At 39.1% G+C, this 21484-nt stretch overlaps 2 protein-coding genes across 7 annotated transcripts; both read right to left on the reverse strand.

The window, feature by feature from the left end:
- Positions 1-733: 733 nt before the first annotated feature.
- Positions 734-11189, reverse strand: gnl1 (guanine nucleotide binding protein-like 1). The gene is made up of 12 exons (XM_071469774.1): positions 10968-11189; positions 9211-9358; positions 8591-8727; positions 8317-8468; positions 7038-7109; positions 5889-6081; positions 5565-5663; positions 5262-5444; positions 4682-4860; positions 4131-4317; positions 2961-3101; positions 734-2850 (listed from the first exon to the last, which is right to left on the reverse strand). The coding sequence occupies exons 1-12, from the start codon at positions 11038-11040 to the stop codon at positions 2585-2587; spliced, it is 1830 nt and encodes a 609-aa protein (XP_071325875.1). The 5' UTR covers positions 11041-11189; the 3' UTR covers positions 734-2584.
- Positions 11190-12247: 1058 nt separating this feature from the next.
- On the reverse strand, positions 12248-21456 carry znf384b (zinc finger protein 384 b). 6 transcript variants are annotated; one of them, XM_071470574.1, is made up of 11 exons: positions 21235-21447; positions 19142-19209; positions 18647-18875; positions 17982-18095; positions 16662-16816; positions 16505-16581; positions 15522-15746; positions 14193-14360; positions 13986-14064; positions 13710-13868; positions 12248-13565 (listed from the first exon to the last, which is right to left on the reverse strand). In XM_071470574.1, the coding sequence occupies exons 2-11, from the start codon at positions 19205-19207 to the stop codon at positions 13176-13178; spliced, it is 1662 nt and encodes a 553-aa protein (XP_071326675.1). In that variant the 5' UTR covers positions 19208-19209; positions 21235-21447; the 3' UTR covers positions 12248-13175. The 6 variants fall into 6 exon arrangements, with proteins under 6 accessions (XP_071326675.1, XP_071326672.1, XP_071326676.1 ...); XM_071470571.1 differs by having other exon boundaries at positions 19118-19209; positions 21235-21374; XM_071470575.1 differs by lacking the exon at positions 21235-21447 and adding an exon at positions 20728-21046.
- Between the last annotated feature and the right edge of the window lie 28 nt (positions 21457-21484).

Raw genomic sequence — 21484 nt, forward strand, 5'->3', positions numbered from 1 at the left:
CTCTCAGAACTTTTCTGCTTTGAATTCAATGATGGGGAAGCTACTTTGAAAGCATTGCTTTGCAAGCTTCCAATTACCTTACATTGAAAGATGTTGAACTGCAGTAAAGCTACCATAGGAAGAAATCTATTTAACTAAAGCTACTTAGAAAAAGTAGTTCAAAGTACTTTGTAAAAAGATGAAATTGACAATATACATGTGATACAAAAATCTAACAAAATATGGTACAAAGACGTGACATGCCTGCGAAAAATGCTGCTCAACTGAGTTGATTGCAAAAAGTGCTAACTTGTTCACAGGTCATAACATAAACCAAAAATAAGAATACACTAACAGACACCAAGATTGTTTAGAGGAGTATTTTTTTATTGCAGAAAGCAGTCCAGTTCGTCATTAGGCATACTAGGAATGAAATGGGGAATGCAGCAAATAGCCTGAACACACCTCAAGCCTTCACACCACACTCTCCAAATACAGTTTGAATATTTCCAAAAACCAAAAATCCACATGAACACAGCCAAAAGTCTGCTGTGTTTCTAACACCATGGTAGTGTTGAGTAACTGCTTCACATTGTACCAATGGTAGAAATGACTGCATTTGGCTGCAGTGTGATGTATTACATGGTAACACAGCACTGTGCTGTAGAGTTTCCACAGTGAAAACATGAAGCAGCACACAATAATAATACAGCACTCAGGATTGTAGCGGGGCCATCACACAGAGAAAGAGATGGAGAGAGAGAGAGAGAGAGAGAGAGAGAGAGAGAGAGAGAGAGAGAGAGAGAGAGAGAGAGAGAGAGAGAGAGAGAGAGAGAGAGAGAGAGAGAGAGAGAGAGAGAGAGAGAGAGAGAGAGAGACTGGTCAAACAGCAAAATTGTCAGTTTTCTAGTTTTAAGAGAAAGTTAAATTAAAAAAAAAAAAACGGGTGGACAAAGAATGAGGAACATCTGCAGCAGGTCTTGAATTTGAACACTGTCATAGTTATATTTCATAAAACCAACATTGCAGGATGGAGTGTGTAATGTTATTTATAATGAAGGACAGATGGGAGCTGTAGAGACCAGTCTCTCTTTCTGTGTGGTTAAAGAAACAGTTTGTCATTTTGGTAGAGATACTTGTTCAACTTCTTGACGAGAGTTAGATGAGGAGATTGATACCGCAAATATGAAGCCACAGCCAGCAGCTGGTTAGCTTAGCTTAGCACAGAGACTGGAAACAGGCCTGGCTATGTCCAAAGGTAACAAACTCAGACGACCAGAACCTCTAAAATTCAGTTACATCAAGTAACTACCTAGGCTCTTCACTGATAGCCTAGCACAAAGAAGTAGTCCAACACATAATCTGTAAAACCACAATGTGTAATTTTTACACTTGCACAGCTTAAACAAACAAAATATAATATGGTGATTATCTTTGGAGGTGCTGGTAGAGCCAGGCTAGCTGTTTCCTCTTGTTTTCCAATCTTTGTGCTAAGCTAAACTAACTGTCTTCCATCTCCAACTTCATATTTGCCATACAGATGCAGTGGCATCAATCTTCTCATCTAATTCTTGGGAAGAAAGATAAACATATGCCCAAATATGTCAAACTATACCTTTAACTGATTTTTAAGCAGTCTCAAATGGATCATTCCACTGTGCTGCTGTAAAACTTGAATGAGTGTAGCCAAATCCTGCACTACACACTGTAGATCTCTATCAGCATCTATGGATAATTTTTGTAGTAGTTAAAACACTACAGGTTAAATTCTTGAAATAGCCTCATCCAGCAATACAGGATTAAACACCCCTTTTCCCTCCCCTATCCAAGAAATGTTCAGAAATGTCCTATTGCCTGTGTAGAATCACACCTAATAAAATACCACTCTCGGATACAGTATAATCTAAATGAAAACCAAGTTCAGATAAATGAATCTCTAAAAGAATTGTAATACTGGTAACTGAAAAACTGTCTGAGAAATATTGGTTTTATCTCTCATATCTCATCCCATACCCTTTAACCAAAGTTGAGACATAGTATGGTCTATGGGGAAGATTTAGAGTTGTGGTCTTAAATCTCAAGCTGCTCTGAGAGCCAAACGGCTGCTCCAGTGAATGACATCATATCAACAGTGCATCTGATTTGTTTTTTCAACCTTTCCTGAACTTTGGCATCTCAGCTGTGAGGTCACTTATCAATAAAGAGATTGAAAACCAGTTGATTGATTATTCCAGGCTTAGGGAAGTTACTTGTTCAGTTGTCTTTAAGAACTACATGCAAAAAGAAAGATTAAATCAATCCAAACCAACCCAAACCAAACCCATTCCTAGAAACAATATTAAAGAACAAGTTTGATGGATGAACAAGCGGAGCAGAGGCACAACATGGAATACATGAATATGCTCTGTATATAATAGGGAGAAGGAGACAGGGTGAATTCATTAGAATAGATCATGTTCAGGTACAGAGTAGGAAGTAATATGAGGAGTGGATATGCAAGAAATGAGAAGGAATGCAGGTTTTGGCAAATAAAAGGAATGAAAGTGCACTGGGGAAAAGTCAGGGAAGAGAAACAACTTATTCCTGCTCGTCTGTCCCTCTGTTATCACTCACACTCATTTTCCCGCAGGACATTGTACATGTTAACGGTGAAGCCAGATGGCTTATCGTCCTTCCGTCTTGGATGTCCAAACCCCTCATCTTCATCATCCCCATCCTCATCATCATCTGCATCCCTGTCTCTCTCTTCCTCTGGCTCAGTGCTGGACTCTCCATCCTCCTCATCGTCCCTCTCTCCGGTGCCTTCCTCCTCTGTTGTCCGTCCTTGTAGAGCCATAATCTCTGGCAAGTCTGGGTGATTTTCCCAATGCTCTGTAGACCATAAATAATTTGCAAAATGAAATAATTCTAACCACTTGCCGTTTCATTTTTTTAAATACACTTGCAGCTAAAATTATTAGTAGTGGAGGAACCTCTTTTACCTCTCAGGCAGCTGTAGCCAGGTGGTCTGAGGCAAAGGCACAATCTGCCATCAATTGCCAACCGCAGGAGACTATTAGCAGCACGATAAACATCGTTGCGAGCTGCTTTTGCAGTCTTATATCCTCTCCTCTCTGCCCAAGCTAAAGAACACAAAGAGGTAAGGAAGAGAGAGGTTTTGATGACAGTATAACATATCATGGTATTAGCCATAAATAAAAGAAAAGTCTGGCTATTCTACAGACATGTATTGTCTGGCTTGTTCCTTTGTGACATGGACATCCACTCTTCTCGAAAAACTCATCAATAACATGTTCTTCATAAAAATGAACATGGGTATTTTGAGTCACTTACACAACCCTGCTGCCATAAATGAACACACCAAGTGAACACACCCAAAAAATACAGTATTTACTCCTGTTTGAGTAACATTTTATAACAACTACTCAGCTGTTTTAGGAAGTGATTTATCCCTTTTATGAATTAAATAATGAAAGTATAAATACTGAACAAAAATATAAATGTAACACTTCTGTTTTCACTCCCATTTTTCATGAGTTGAAATAAAAGATCTAAGATTTTAGACTGGCCTTTTATTGTGTCAAGCCCAAGGCCCATCTGTGCAATAATCACTGTAATCAGAATAATCACAATCTGGATATACCACACCTTACAGGTGGATGGATTATCTTGGCAAAGGAGAAATGCTCACATGGATTTAAACACATTTGAGAAGAAAACAGAAGACAAATAAACCCCCTGTATGTGTAGAAAAAAAACTTAGCTCTTTTATTTCAACTCATAACACAAGTGTTGCAATTATATTTTTGCACAGTATATTTGTAACTCACTGCTGAAAATTTACACTCTTAGTAGGAATGAATGAGCTTGAAGCTAAATGCTACAGAAAGGCTAAGGATGTCAGAAACCATTGACGTTTTTCCATGGGATTAGTTAACAAAAAGAAAAAAAGACAGCTTTGTACTTCACTGGATCAAAGTGGGGACTGCCTTTTAATTGTGAATGGCTTAGATGTTGATATACTGTATTACGATTGACGATGGGCTGGTAAGTAGCAGTAAAGTGGGCCAGCTACTGTGCACATATGATTCCCATACCCTTAAAAAATTCACAAAACAAAAACAGCTTGATTTCACTTTGAATTGTCTTACCCTCGCACACATCCCACGCAGTCCAGCTAAGCTCGTCAGACCCCTGGTTTCTATGATGGGGTTCATTCTCCAGCAAAATGGGATGTTTGAGCTTCAGCACAGAGAGGAACGGGGTCCTCTCACACAGATAACCAACTGAGCTGTAAGGCTCCTGCAGCTGAGACACTGGGTAGATGCCTGCCAGAATCTATTGAACATAAACACAAAGGCAAAGGTTAAAAAAACAAGTATGTGAAAGTAAAGAAGCTCAATGAAAAAAACAAACAAAACAAACAAAAAAAAAACCAAAGGGAAGTCCAGAATCATGATCGAAAATGGCAAGATAGCATTAAAAAACTGCTTGAAAAGTTGAGCAGCCATCACACAAAACGACCCTGGAATCCATCAAGAGCCTTTGAAAGTCATCAAGTGGGAATGTATAAAATCAATAATACATTTTCCAAGAGCTGTGTGAATGTACTGTTCAACATAGTTAAGTTTCCACTAAGCCTAAACAAGCGAGTAAACTGAAAGTCATATCTGCTTTGTAGTACACAAAAGTGGGTTTGTACCTGTAACTGTTTGTTGACACGCGAGGGAAAGACCAATCCAGGGCAGTCGCAGAGTTTGACTGTTGGGGTGAGGTAGTAGGTCTGGAAGTATTTGGTGTGGCCTGGGGTTCTAGACACGCTCACCACCTTCCTCCCAACCAGGCTGTTTATAACAGATGACTTACCAACATTTGGAAAGCCTGGAAAAACAGGATGCGTTTATGACCAGTCTTTTGGATCTACAAATTATGATATTAGTTCAGTTTGCTAAAGTCATCAATTGGTAAAATTTAGTGCCTGTCCTTAGGAATTTTACTTTAAGTCTGATGCCCTTAACCCCAGTGTATTTTAGACAAGAAGATGTAGTATTATTTTCATTATATAGACACGTTTTACATTTGTCAAAAACATTAGGTTGTAATAGTCGAGCAAAAATAGTTTTTACTTTTAGAATATCCCATTGAAGCACTGTGGATTTTAGACATCCAACAAGTCTAATAAGAGACAGAGTGGACCCTGTCGTTTTTCCATCACATTAAATGAAATCAAACAGAGAAGCTTTTTCAATCTGGCTACACAGCTTCAGTTCTCTGAATCATACCTATACAGCCCAATGTGAGAACCCCATCTTTGTAGAGCTCCTGTGATAGGCTGCTCATCTCCATCGCACTATCACTTTGATGCTCCATCAGCACAGACTCTGCTCCATCATCTGCACGTTCCCCATCGAATCTCTCTGCAACAGCATCTCTCTGAATCTTCTGCTCCCAGCTAGATAAGTCAACTGTGAAGAAACAAGAGGTAACACAAATGTGCAGGTGGAAATAGTAACGTGGAACACTTCATGGCTGTGCTATTACAATAGTTTTATTATAAGTATGCTACATGAAGAGCAGACACGTACCTCTTCCAGTTGTGATCTCCTGACAGGCCTTCAAGATATCTATAGGACCTCCAGCATGACTCCAGCCAGTCTTCTTTCTCATCCTCTTCTTCTGGAGCACTATAAGCCAGCAGAGGGAGAGACAGTCATTCTTATTGCCACAAGAGCTGCAGACAGACACAAAGCAGGGTATTCTGGTGATAAAATAAATGAAATACTGAAATAAGTTTGATGAGTGTGAGGTTTATTTCAATTTCCCTGTCATCCTGATATCATATTTTTTTATGCGTCACTATCCACCACAATCCACAGGTTTTTCCCTTCCCCCACTCTCCCTCTCCTCACCTGTGCTGTAGGGCTGTCCAGGGTGGGAGGTGAAGCAGACTATTTGCAGGTGGGGGAACTGAGAGGTCATGTAGTGTTTCCAGGCAATCACCAGTGGAGGAGGACACAGGTCAGCTTTGTTCAACACCAGGATAGCCTGCTTCTGTAGCTCTCCTGTAATGTAGTGGTACAGGGCTGGAGGGAACTGCAGCACCTAGCAGGTGGTTTAAATGAAGAAAAACCTTGTCAAAATAATAATAATAATAATGGCCTATTCATCAAATAAACCACTAAATCAAAGCATTATTAAAAAGCCCCAAGAAAAGTTGTGCTGTTTTTAACTTAGCATTGAAAATAGAAACCCTAAATAAAGTGAAGTGAATTCACATTAAGTATGTCTGGAATGAAAGTTAAAAAGAAGCAGACATCTTATATTTAGATCCTAAGAAGTGGGTTTCATTTTAACTTGAAATCATGAGCAGTTAATCACACTGGGACACAATAAACAGAGTAGTAAGTTAAATACAGCAAATTTCCCTGAGTTCATCAGCAAAATCACAACAATATACATAAGATTTTAACTTATTAACCTTATTAAGGGAAACAAATGGTCAGTTTGAAATACTTTGAGACAATGCAAAAATGTGTTAGGGATAAAAATATAAAAAAATAACAATATAAAAATATATAAAATAACCCTTTCAATTTGTTGTCAAACATTCAGGACCAGATTTTCCTGTAAATACAGACAACTGCTCATAAAATTAAATTTTACTTCTATAAGCTCAGACCTGGTAACATTTGGCTTTGAAGTTGATGGGATAACATTCTCCTTTTTTATTTTCATTGCCCTCAAGTCTACTTCAATGTCCAGTTAATTGTCCTTAAACTTTTTTATTCAAGTCAATTTTACTTTTATGTTGTCTTGACACATTCCAGGATACAGCGTTATACATGTGTCCTTTCAGTATAAGAATAAAGTCTCTTATAATGTGAGCAATTGTTTTTGATGACCAAACTGTCACCAAAAGTACATGACAATTAAAAATGTGTCAGGTAAATGATGTGATGAATATTAAATGCAACATCAGGTATTGAGATGAATCTTGAAAGTGTCTCCATCTAGTGGCTTGATCCATTCTGCAGGCATCTGCTTACAAGATCACCTACCGGGTGCCTGATGTCCACAATGAGCAGAATGACATCGGACATCTCCAATACTCTCCATAACTGCCTCCATGTCTAAAACAAAGGAAAAAAGAGTGGAAAGTATAATTATGTTCCATGTTGTAAACAAAACAGAGTTATGTCTATGATTTTTCAAAACTACTTTAAGCTAATATTTATTATTCTATTTAATGCAAGTCCCTGTTTTGATGCTATAAAATTAATATCCAGTCACAGAGGCAAAACAACCTGTTCAAACAAGCAGCTTATTCATATGTTATTTTTTTCTACTGCTTTAATCCTCGGCACAACTTAAATAGACATCATCTCTAGATTAATGAGAGTCACTGTGATGTGCCTCCTGAGCTAAGCCCACGCTTTGAAATTAAATGATCTGCTGGGTTTTTAATTTTGAAAAACAGTGTTATCATTTTCACAGCCTGAGCAATAACACAGCTTGTAGGTAATATGTGATGTTACTTTGTTGCCAGTGGAAAATGCAAGACAATATGCAGGTCATACAATTCGTACAGATCCCTACATGATGTAACTTTACCAGCATGAAATATTCAGTTTGTTATACATCCTGGAATTATACACTGGATAACAGCCTACACAGTAATATATTTTAGATTAAAGTGGCACATCAAGTTTGCAGGGTAATTATCAGTTTACAGGCAACCCATTATGCACAGGAAAGGTGCCTGCAAATAAGTGGTTTGCTGCACTAAACTTTTGAGTCAGCGTGAGATTTTTTGCCACCAAAAATCTGGTTCTTATATAACAAACATGCTTCTATGACTACATAGAAGCATAAATTACAACAAAAAACATAAATTATTATTAAGAACAGAGAACATCAAAACACCAAAATCTAGTGTGTACACTGAAGATCGGCAAATGATCCAAAAATGTATGTTAAGGTATGCTGTTTATGGTGACAGTAATATATCACCATGTTAAAAGGGGATATGCAACTTCATCTTCAGAAAGAAAAAAATATATTAAAAAAAAAAACAGATGTGTTTATTGGCTCAAATAGGAATGAAAATGTAGTAAACCTAAATGTCCCAGCAACTTTAAATATTTTAGGTTGCTGAGACAATGTGGGAACTTGTAATACAAACATTAAGCTGTGAAAGGGTGAAATTTGTAGAAAGTAGAAGACCCACATCTGGTCATCTAATTGTTCCATTTTCAAAAGTAGTTTCCCAGCTCAGCACTGGCACTTTGATAGTCAAAAAGTCCTTGAGCATATATCACGGTGTATCAAATCACTTACCTCTAGATTGTGTTCAAAGTGGCTGAGGGAGCCAGGCGGATTTCTGGAGTGCAGATCATCCAGGTACTCTCTGTACGACTTCTCCTCTTTCCTCAGCAGGTTCTCTCGTGTCATTTCATAATTCCAGGACGGCCGTCGTGGGAAACCAAGACCTGGCAGTTGATAATCAAGTTTCAGTATGTCATGCAGTGACCCACTCCATTAATTTACCCTGCTCATCTGTTTGGCTTATTTTGAGACTGTCATGTGGAAAGCTTTAAAGAAACAGCCGGACCTTTCTCTGTAGGATAGATGTCGTTGATGTCAACTTCGAGTTCTTTGTCTGAGACTGCCTGCAAAACCTTCTCTCTGGCCAGCTTCTTCCTCTTTTCCACCTCCTCTTTACTTTCTTTCTCAAAGTGCAGTCGGAATCTGAAGAGAGGAGTAAGAAGGGGATCTTAATAAGGTTACTTTGTCAGACTGTGCATCGCTATATCTTAAAAGTGATTATTTAATATAAACTTCACTTATTTATTTTTATTTAGATAAAACTAAATACTTATAAGATTACAACATTACATGGTATGGACTTTGCTACAGCCAAATTTAAGATGTAGTTTAAATTAAATTCAAGATGTAGGCCATTTCTAACAAAATAAAGTCACTAAAATACAGCGTTGAAAACCAGGCCTCATTTTCTTTTATTATCATGCTCTGACATATTGCTCCAATTAATTATCATAAGGTATCATAAGGAGCCCTGCTAGTGCTCCAGGCAATGCATTTTAGGTTTCTATAATTGACAAATGACAGACACACAGTATAAAATCTGCATTTATCTTAAATCATTGACAATATCATTCTTTTAGGTAAAGTCAATCAAAGTGAGCATTAGCAATGATACTGACAACTCACCTGTTGGGGTCATATCTACCTTCTCTGCTGAAGGGTTGCTGGTTTATTCTTCTAATATCAGTGGTCTCACTGTCTGAGGTATCTGACTGTCGCTCTCCTCCTCGCTCCACACTGGCATTGCGGCTACTAGGCCCAGAACCTGTGTCACCTGGAAGTCGGGGGCAAAAGTCAGGGCCAAATACAGGCATACACCACACATAAATGCTACTTTTACACTCACATTGGCTGTGTAGTGAATTAATTGATTGGATTAATCTGCAACTACTTCGATCATCAAAGAATTGTTTCAGTCATTTTCTAAGCAAAAATGCCAACATTTGCTGGTTCCAGCCTCTCAGATGTGAGTGTGTTCTTTGTTACACAGGATAGTAATGTGAATATCTACAGGTTTTGGACAGACAATATTCAAGACATTTGAATTCTGGATGATTCTAACAGGCATTTCCCTCTATTTCATTGACATTTCATTGATTAATCTATAATAAAAATAATCGTTAGTTGCAGCTGTGATTTGTGATATAATGTTTATAATCAGGTGTGCTCAACCACGTCCCCATCGAGTAAGTGTGGCACCTTTACAAGGATAAATGCCAAAAAATCAAATAAACAGCAAAATGATTTTAATAAACAAACTAAGAGGTACTTGTTTCAAATTATTCTGACATCTTACTGACTTGATGTCAAGTAGACACCGACTCTACAGTGGCCCCCTGCACTGATAAATTAATTAACCACCATGTGCAAATGATTTGACCTTGCTTATAACAATTAATTGACTTACTTAATCCACAGTCTGTAAGAATTCTATACTTATTTAAATATAATTCTAAATAATCTTAAATACATGTATCTTAAGACTTAAGCCTTAAAAATGTGTGAGAGTAACTTGCTTGATGCTTGTTTGAGCGTTTGATGTATTCTCTTCCGAGTCTGAACAAAATTACAGGCCTTGGTTTAAAAATGGATAATTGTCTTTCAAGTCATGGTATAATTGGACTCAGAAAGACCAAAATACATTTTTGCAAAATATTTGTGACTCCTTAGTGAGGTCTACAGTCTACCCAGTCTACAGTTTTAACATAGTAAGAATATTCAAATGAATTATCTAAATTTGGTGGCAATTGAGGCAAGAGAGGATTATTATTATTGCACACTGCATAAACAAGGGCAATTCAAAGTGCTTTACATACTGCTTTAAAGATATTAAAAAGAAAGAGCAGCAAAAAGCAGCAACAGCGTAAGTACATTACAATGCAAAACTCAACCGAACTACTTTAACTATCGCACAAACACATGCACACATCAAGCACAATGAAGTCATTTAACCATCATATTATCACTGTTAAGTGCTGTCTGACATTAACCTATAGGTGACAGTACACTACAGTCCAGCCTTTGATCATTTGTCGCTGTATTTGGCTTTGTTAAGGACCAAAATTCAAACGACTGTCATTTTAGTCGCTTCTATAACAAATAAAGTCTGTGCTGTTGTTTAGTGCAATTTACACTGGTCAAGTTCGAGGGCAAGTTGTGTCACACTGCTTGCTATTAAAGCTAGCTTACACAAAACATGGAGGTTTATTTTACAGGCTAAGTAATTGTCTTTGAGCTTTACCTGAAATTTTACTTAACACTACATACAGACCCAAAGATAAGCAAACAGTTTGCTGCTGGAGTACGGTTAGTTAGCTGTGGAGCAAGAACCGTTAGCTAACTGCTAATGCTAGCATGGTAACGCTAACGGCAAGTATAGTTACCTCTCTTTCTCTCCCGTTTGACTTGCAGCTGTTTCTTCTTCTGTTTGTTGCTAAATGGCTTTTTTCGGGGCATACTTAAAAACAAGCTTGTTAATATATATATGTGTGTGTGTGTGAACTGTGTACTGCTACCTAAAGCGTATCACACAGCTTTCTTGTTGACGTTATTTACATGGATGAAGTTTCTCGACTCCTACACTTTTAAGTGACGCCATATCCACTGCAGACTGCAGAGAATGATGGGCGAAACCAAGCTGAGGTGTTCACAAACCGCCTGAGTTTATATCAGTTCGGCTTGAATTACATTGTCCTATTTAGATTTAACTTTCCGAGGAGTAAGCAGTCTCAGTCCGAGTATCATTACACACATCGAGTGTGAAAAATGTGGTTTATCTGACAATGACCCCCCCCCCCCTTTAATGGTACTGTCCACTTTTGTAAACACCTCACACATTTGCACATTCCTGCAGAGCAGACATGCTTGAAACAATAAATAAGCCTTGATGCTAAAGCGCAGACCAGCATCATTAAGACCTTTAAGCATAATTCAATCAGCATTGTGTTCTCCTCTCGTTTTTCAGGTTTAACATGTCTCAAACATCTTAATAGTTTTTAACAAAAATAAAAGGTAATGAATATACAGCTGAAAAAAATATTAATTGATAAATACATTAATAGACTGAAAGTTAATCAACTATTTTGATAACTTATTAAATGTTTAAGCATTTTCGTAAGTCAAAATGATTCTCAAATGTGAATATTTGCTATTTAATGTTTTTGGATTTGAACTGACAGACAAAACAAGCACTTGTTATATATTAATATGTTAACTTGAGTTATGGGAAATTGTTATGGGCATTGTCACTATTTTCTGATATTTTATAGACTGATTAATCAATTAATTGAGCAAATAATTAGCAGATTCAAATGTTAGTCACAGCTCTAAATTAATGTCCCCTCATAAAGCCACTATGGCACATAAGGAAATTATATTGATTTCTTTATTTAACAGGGACCATACAGACATTGTTACATACAGATAAACAATGCAACAGATGTGATGTATATAGGGCAGATGTATATAGCTGCATCTAATTTGTTGCCCCCATCCCTGGTTAGGCTTTTAAATCTCAGATAAAACAGCTGAACAAAAAAGTTGATGAATCAGAATCTGGATAAAAACATGAGGACAGATAAAGCCAAATGTGTACATGTGTTTATGCATGGCACTAAGAAAATAATTTGGTATTAAACTGAAACAGAAAGAAAATGCCAATGAGAAAATTTCACAGGATTTATTGTATTATAAGCAGAAAAAACACAAATTTCAGATGTGTGAGTATGTCTATAAAGAAGTATTGTATATGTTATTGTGGAAGTATCATAGCAAGTACACATTTGGATAACGTTACTTTAAGGACATACACACAAAGCAGTACAATAGGATTACATGAAACATGAAGTGGCACATCACTCCCCCGAAGGTCATGACAAGGCCTGCAAATGGGTCTAAATAGGTTATATGGTTTACCACATCCTTTAAACACACAATCATTATTTATAAACTGGTAGTATATATCTATATATACTTGATTGATATTTTTTCTTTCCTGAAAAAGAAATAACCTCTACATCCCTTTTAAGGTCAAAAAGAATTAACTGCAGTCATGTATTTTACAACATAGTAAAGGTAATAACACTGAGTAAAAACTGAAAGTCTCTGTAATAAAGTATAAAAATTTACCTTCAGTTACCCACCAATTTTGTCAACAGAGAGACCATAAATTGCTATGGCCAAAGCTGAATTAGTAGGAAAGAGCAGGAGGTGATAAAACAACAGAAGCACTGTTTCTTTGACTCTCTTCCCATTTTAAAACCATCACTGTGATGGACTGATACATATTTTATTGCAGCCTTTACATGCACTTTCTACTACGACAGGACAGCTAAGCAAAGGGAAAACAAATCAAGCAAGGCAGAAAGAAAATAAGAGACAAATAAAAAAATAAAACAAAATTATAGCCTTCAGTATATTGTGTCACCATATCATTTGTCCTGTCTGCCTCAAACCATCGTTTAGGCAGTCAGATGTTCAAAGTTCTTGTTTCATCTTAGTATTGCTTTAATCCTTTGACTCTCCATCCTCCATTTCTTGTATTCTTGAATTAATTCTAATTTCCCCACCCACACACCCTCCTTTCATCACCTCTAAGGGTTAAGGTGTTCCACTTGAATGGTGGATGCTGACACAGTGAGACAGAGGTCCTTGTGGGAAGTGATGTCAGCCACACTGACTGGTTTGTACTGGATGTCACTGGCAGACACCGTCTTATACTGGTGCAGGTCAAATGGACAGGGGATGTTTTCTGTCTGGGGGTAGTTGCTCTGGCTCTGTCCCTGCTGGCCTCCGCCCGCGCGTCCGCTTCCAGTTCCCCCAGGGCGGCTCGATCCTCCATCTGCACTCTCTACCCGGCTCTGAGCTCCAGCCTGGCCCTGGGCCTGGCTTTGGTTCTGGTGTGTCGGCTGTGCTGCCACCACTGCTGGTGCAGTCAACTGGTCTGGGTTGTGTTTCTCCATGTGTTTCACCAGATACGTCTCCTGAGATGAGGGGAGGATAGGCAGAGGGGAAACAGTGGACACATGACTACACGGTGTAAAGTAGCTGCCAGGTGTCTGTTGCCAGTGAGGCGATTCATAGTGTTTCATGTAGAAATGCTCTTCAGAAATGGACATTTGTCTTACTGAGGTATAAGTGCGGTTGCAGAGACCACAGGAGTAGATCCTGGCATGTTTGACTGTGTGTGTGGACATGTGCACCTCCAGGCTCGCTGCATCTATGTATCCTTTATTGCAGTTGGTGCACTTGTAGGGCTTGTCCTTGTTGTGCTGACGCCGGTGGGACTGAGAAAAAATGGTTAGTGAAAAAAAGGGTCACAGTACAGTGTAGTGTTCTTTAGTACAGGAAATAACATAGACGTGACATGCACCATTTGGGAGGAGATCAAAATTTTTTCACACCTGTAAATTTGACAGTTGTGTGAAGGATTTCTCACAGCCTGGGTGGGAGCACTTGTATGGCCGATCTCCGGTGTGAATCCTGTATCAAAACACAACAAAAACATATACATGTACATGCATGCACTCCTATCACTTTCATGGTGATCTAACCCGACTGCAGAAAGACACAGAGGCAGATGAGAAACCCAACACCGGTGACTCCCTTACCTGTTGTGTTGCTGAAGGTGACTGAGCTGTCTGAAGCACTTTTGGCAGTAGGAGCAGGTGTAGGGTTTCACTCCGGTGTGGATGCGGACATGTTGGGCCAAGTAGCTCGAGTTGGCAAATGACTTGGTACAATGGGGACACTTGTGAGGCTTTGACTCTGTGTGATTCCTGATGGGGGCAGACAGGAGGGTGACAGAGAAAGGAACATGGGATTTTATGAGAAAGGAACATGGGACTGTAAGAGTAGATGATACTATGCGTATGCTAACACATCCTGCATCCTTAAACATATCAAATCCTTTGAAGGAGGACATCTAAAACAAGTGAAGAAAATTGAGCAATAAAATATAACTTATAAATAAATAAAACTATAAATATAAACTTTGAACAAACAAAATAATTTGCATATAACATGAACATCCAACATTAGAGAAAATCTTGCTCCTATCCATCTGAACCAGTTTTAAGAATTCAATGTTTGAGATTTAAACACAAGATGTTCCATTAAAATATATTAACAATTAATAAAATATGAATTGAATAAAAAATAATTGGAATTGATCAGTGCAAATCAACATGCCTCCAGAAATGACTGTAAACTGATTTGAGGGCAGAAAGAAAAGAAAAAAAAAACAGCAACAGCATGAAAGCAGAGCATGACAGGGAGGGATTTCCATTGAGCATCACCATTCAAAGCATCAATAAGAGACAATAACACAGTGGGTTACATGGGGAAGCTCAATGGAACAAAGCCTGCCTAAGTTTTCATTTCAACATGTTTTCCTAAATGTGTACTTGTGTGTTTCTGTAGAGGAACCACTGGCAAAGGAGATGACAGAACATGCAGACAAAAGAAACATGTAAAGGGGTGTAAAGCAGGAAAAAAAAAATATGATGCAGTGCAAACAGTACACAGGGAGGCAAGAATTGTGCACACAGGCAAATGAAAAAAAGGAAAGAAAGGGTCAAATATTCTCATTGTGTCAATTCGTATAACAAGAGCTCCATGCATTTTAAATGGCCATTTTGATTAGAGTATAAATTATGGAAAATATTTTCATGGACGAAGCCCAACTTAAAAGGTGCGATTTGAATTTAAATTTTTTTGTAAAGGTCACTTCTGGATGGAACTGGTAGCATGCAAGCCAACGTTTACATGGCAGTGTAATATGCATCTGCACACCACTCCACTCTCTTCCCCAGGAGGAAGGAGAAGACAGGAGTCTGGGCTTCAAGTAGGAATTTGGCATGACAAGTTAAGAGGACAGGGAATATGAATATGGTACGGGGGTTGGTAACAGGGAATGGGGGTGGGGGGGTCTGCAGTACCGTGTGTGCTGCTGTAAATGACTGAGCTGCCTGAAAGATTTCTGGCAGTAGGAGCAGGTGTAAGGCTTGGCCCCACTGTGGATGCGGATGTGCTGGGCCAGGTAGCTGGAGTTGGCGAATGACTTGGCGCAGTGAGGACACTTGTGAGGTTTGGCCTCTGTGTGCGACTTGGAGTGGATCTGCATATCAGACTTACTGAAGAAGGTCGCCGCACACATCCGGCACCTACAGGCGGAGAGACACAGAAATGGGAGGGGGAGGGGTGGGGCAGGATGGAAGAACACGAGGGAAGAAGAAGGATACATGTACAGAAAAGGAGATACAAGAAAACCAGAGAAGATGAGATAGGGGGAAATTAGGAGAGGGTGATGGAAGGAGGGAAAGAAAATGAAGCAATGACGCACAGAGAAAAATAAGATGTGACAAAAAAAAGAAAAGAAAAATTAAATAATGAAAGAGGGGTCGGTGAAGACAGAAGTTGGTTCAGTCAAATGTAAGGGACATAAACACAGGGAAAGATGTCAAGGGAGATATCAGATATGAAAATTGAAGGGGAAAGATACATAGATACTATAAAAAGTGAAAGAGCAGGACACAAGAGTGCTTGAGAGCTTGAGAGCATGCTATATAAAGACAAAGAGGAAAGTAGAGGGCAGGTTCATGTCCAGTGTGTGCAGAGAGCGTCTATGAAGCGCTGATGTATTTGTATGTCAAATACATTAAAGAGAAGGAATCAACTGTCCACTACGAAGCAGGCATGTTCTGCCTCAACATGCAGTGAAGTGTGTGCAGAAGAGGTGTCTGAGTGTGTGTCAGATGCTTATATCCAGCAGCGGCTAGTTCATCTATAAAAGCTCGACATCTCTATGCTGATTTTGACAGGACACAGAAGAAGAGGTGTGCTTGCATTCCACAGCTAGAGCAAGGAGAAATGGGGACACACAGCAGGTGTTGTTTTCTTTTTTTTTTTTTTGGCACTGTACCTGTATGTCTTAGTGCTATCTTTTGGACCACGGTCTTCCTCTTCATTTGACAGGTCATATGGGTCTCCACTGTGATGCTGCAAAGATGTCATCGATCAAAAATAAAATTCTAACTTATCTGATCATCTTTTTATATCAGATTTATTTATTTTCCTACCTGGCCGCCAGATGTCAGATGAGCCAGTATTAGAGTTTCATTTCCTGGTCCACCCACAGGGCCAACCCTGGGAAGTGCTGTCTTCTTCTTTCTGCCTCGTTTCGAGGGCGCTGGCATCACGACAACGTGGGATGTCCCATCCCCTTCCTTTTTGTCTACAACAAGATCAAAAGATGAGAAAATACTGTTATGTGGTGCAGGAAGTCTCATTTTTTAATTGTGCTTCTTGACTTTTGAATGAGTAAGAACAGAAAATCTGGATGAAAAGTTACACCTGATCCGCTCCTTTTAAAAAAACTTACAGAACTGGATTAAACTGGGCTTGTCCTTATTGCGTAAAATAAATATCCTCAAAATGATAACGATTCCACAGATTAACTATATTAGATATCTCTTACCTGAGTTTCCCCTCACCACCACTAACAAGATACAATGAGGTACAATAAGATTCCTTTCTGTGGGCAGGCAAAAGAGCTTCTCTCAACAGAATAAAATTGTGAATGTGATGTTTTCCCCTATATGTTGTTAGTATTGGAGATGGGAGTAGCAGCCATGTGCTTAGCTATACTTGCTGGTTACTATCTGTTAGTGCCATTTTTATGTAGGAGTGATAATTATATTAACCACTTTTACGAAGGTTATGGTGGTATGTGAGTGATGTTCATTTTTGTCATTTTCATTTTTATTTTCTTTCTTCTTTGGATGTTACCGTTTCTTGAAAAGCAATAAAAAGTGAATTAGAAAAAAAAAAAAAAAATCAGCCTATTTCTAGGTGACAATCTGTGAAAGAGTATCTTAAAACGGTGAATGTGGCTTCTTAGAAAAAGTTTAAAAATAAAAAACATACCAATATTTTATGGGCAAGCTGTGACAGCACTTCTTGCATGAGGAGGATGTTTCTGGTTTATATTTAAGGGGTACAATTGTAAGTTACTAACACAGCTTGGATAAGAAATCAGATTATTTGCTCCTCGTTCTCTGGATCTTTTGCTTTGTACCTCCTGAGATCAATATGTGCTTTGAACTCTGAGCGCAAGCTAAAGAAAATCTGATTTTATTTTCTCTCTCACAGACTGGGCCTAATGAAAAGGACACCCAGAAAAACAACGCTCAGAAAAGCCAGCAGGTCTGATCATGTTCAAAATCTCTAAAACAGAATTAAATGATCCAAAGTTGATTTTATCAGCTCTGTTTTTCTGGTGCCCTGTTTAAAGCTATAAGTATGTACTGAAATTATAAATTGTGAAGTCAGCATGTGGGTGATTGATTGTTTATATTTTAGAAAACATACATTAAGATGTGTCATGATGTGTATTTCACCTTGAGAATGGAGTGCTGAGACAATCATGGTTGTTGCTGGATGACCAGAGACAAACGACTGGGAGGAGGTGGGAGAGACTAGCGTTCCCTGAGGAGTCGTGATGACCAGACCCGCTGCACCGAAGGAGACCAACAGAGACAGAAACAGTAAGAGGCAGACAGAGAGACATAATCACACTTCACTGAAGAGGCTGCAGAAAGTGCAAAATCCAAGAATTCAAAGGTGATAACTGTGGACAAGTTTACAGTATGAGATGAACAGCGTCTTTGGAGTTCAGAATTTGATGGTATTCAGTTTTGTATTACTAACATGTTATGTGCATGTCAAGTGTTAAGATGGTGCTACAAAGAGTGTGAAAGTACAGCACTACTGCTACATTATTTGAGGAAAACCTTGAGGTTGTAGCATAAGTTTAAGACAGACAGGGGCAAAGTTTGCTCTCTGCAACTTCAATTTGTCTTCATCAACTAAATCAGTTAATGTACCGCTGATATTTCACTGTTCAGAACTAAACTTATGGGGTCCAGTCTAAACCTTTGGTCTCTTTCTGTTTTGAAATCATACTTCAATCTTTGATGCCGTGTAAAATGTATACCGAAGTAAACAAAAACAGTCTCAAACTGAGAAAGACCCAGTGGCTTCCCTCGTGCAGGAACAGACTCACCTGCTGTCATGATGCCGGTGGAGGGGACAGGCAGCACCGTGATGTTCTGGGTGCTGTGAGGAGGGTGGAGGTGTGCCGCACTCCCGGCCTGGCCTCCTCCATCTGTCTTGGCCCCAGGAGTGGGGATGGTGAGAAGAGCTGTTTGGTAGTGCGATGCAGAGGAAGAAGAGAAGGAAGCACTCTTTTCCTGTTGCTCTTTCATCTTGTTCAGGAACATGGCATTCTCAATCTGTTGGGAGAGAGGGGAGTTTGGTACTTTTTGATTAGACATTGATTTGACCAGACTGGACTCCCCCCAATCCAATTCCTCTGGTCGCACAAAGTGATATAGCTCTGAAGTGTGAGATCTGGCAATACTGTTTCAGACAATTTTTGGTGCATAACAAGAGGAACAGGTACTGGGGTAAAAACATTCTAAGAACAAGGATTCATGCTTTAAAACAAACTTTATAATTTAATGAAAATACATACTGTCCATGTGTTGTCCAGTCTTACCTGTCCTGGCACAGTAGGGACGGGAGACCAGAAATATGATGAATTAAAATGAGAATCTTCCATCATTTCTGCAATGACATAATAACAGCAGGAATTAAACACTTTCGACAGAAATGCCAATACTACAAATACATAACCAACAGGACACAGGACAGAGCGGTTAAAGGCACATTACAACTGTTACCAAAAGAGTAATATGACTTGGAGTCTAACTTTATGGTCATTATAGATGGTGTAGTTTATGGTGCTGATGCCATGGACAATACATTAGAAAAACCTTTTAGTATAAGGCGATATACATCAACTGCACCACAAACCACAGCTGCCAAAATGCCCATAAAGTTGAATCAGCACGTCTCTAAAACAGTTTCAACAAAAACCGAGCATTACAACCTTCATGAAGGTTGGCTTTATTGCACAGCTTCTGTATTAGACTGCAATAGTTGTGGCGAGGCCTTCCTGATGAACTGGCAACTGAGCACATGTGGTCTACATTAACACAACAAAACAGAGCATCACATCACTATTGGAATGATTTAAAAAATAAGTAATAAATATTTAAGTGGCCTATTAATTTGCAGTCTAACGGGATAAGACCTGAATGACATCAGTGATTTCCTGCACCTACAACAATACATTAAATTTCCCTCCTGGAGATCGATGAAGTCGGTCTCATAAATATTGGAACAATGTCTTATTTTTAAAGGCTTATTCCTAAAATATGACATGGCCCTAAGTTTGCTGAGAGGTAACTGCATTAAAAACTAATTAATTTAGCAATAGGCACCTTGTGAGCAAAATATCAGCTGATAATGAAAGTTGTATTTTAACACAAGTCCATTCTTTATAGATTCAAGATCAGGTACTGAAGCTGGACCCACCTCCAGGTCCTCGTCACCCTCAGCTGATATTGGGCTTTGTTTGTGCATATTCCTTGACACAATCACAGACCTTTTATACCAGATATTTTGACTTGTCACCGAAGGAAAGGCACAATAACATTAACAATGGCTCTGTACTACTCAAATGTCCCAGTAAGACATGACAGTGTGACAGAACCAGGACACTGAAAGTGAAGCAGCCATTAACATCTGTGATCCTACTATTGTGACATGTCTGTGAAGAGTCCTGTCGATCAAACTACCGCAAACTAAATGCCCCACAGTCAGCTGAAGTTTTTGAGGGCCCCTGAAGGTGCGGGGCTCCTGAGGCAGTTGCTCCCTTTGCCCTGATTGTTATTGCAGCCTTGGGCCCCAAACAGCCCTACACGATCCTACTGGTAACAACACAGTAAATAAATAAATAAATAAATAAATAAATAAATAAAGCCATTGAGAGAGGCAGACTGTTTTATAAGACGAATTATAAAGATTAAGTAACTGACTAATAGGAGGAGTCATGGCGGAAAGAAAGAGAAGGACCATCCGTAGGGTTTGCAACACAGGAATGACATGTTGGTCTCTGAGGCTGAGGTTCCCTTTGGCTCAAGTCGCGAATTCGCAAATGAGTATCAGACATCGTGCTGCTAGATTATTTATTACATCGATTATGTGACGTAATGGTCAACTTCCTTGACTGGACTTTACCTGTAAGGTATAGTGTTCACCGTTTTGAGCGCGAACATACAGTAGCTGCCTGGGATTTTGTGCTATTCACAGCAGATCCAGCTACGTAGCAATAAGTTGGCTCAGCAGAGGCAACACAAAGCAGCTAATGTCGCTAACTTCAATGAAACGCCACAAATTAGACATATGTAATGTTTACACCAAGACACAGCTCAACAGCAGGAATCCATTTCGGCTCCTTGCATGTTGTGGTTAATCAGGCCCGACGTGCTGATTAACACACAGTTAGCTGACAGCACAGTGTGCCTGTGCTTGCCCTCCTGCTTGGGAAAATAACAAGCAAAGAAGAAGAAAAAAAAAAAAAAAAAAAAAAAAAAGGATAGAAAAAACTGAAGCGAAGAGGAAAAAAAAAACCAATAGACCATCCTCACAGACTTCCGGCTGTGGAGACGGGTGGAGAGGCGGCAGCAGAGTCATGCAAAATCTACCACAAACACTACAGACTGCATGGAGAACAGTGGCGTTTACCGGTTCCGACGACTCGGTCTCCCTCCCCGGAACTCCCGTGGGCCGGGACGGTTTGGACACAGTTTCCAAATCTGTCCAAATTCCTGTAAACCACTTAAGTTTTTTCCCCTGTTTTTTTTTTTTTTTTTTTTTTTTTTTTTTTTTTTTTTAGATTTTTTTTTTTTCCCCCTCCGGTTAAGCAGCTGCCTCGTCTGAGCTTCACTTCCTCCGGATAAGGTCGTCAGACAAAAGGAGTCTGTGTTTTGATGTC

Source organism: Trachinotus anak, unplaced genomic scaffold (assembly GCF_046630095.1).
Source record: "Trachinotus anak isolate AG129_WGS33_773 ecotype Australia unplaced genomic scaffold, CSIRO_AGI_Tana_v1 ptg000032l, whole genome shotgun sequence".
Lineage (NCBI taxonomy): Eukaryota > Metazoa > Chordata > Actinopteri > Carangiformes > Carangidae > Trachinotus > Trachinotus anak.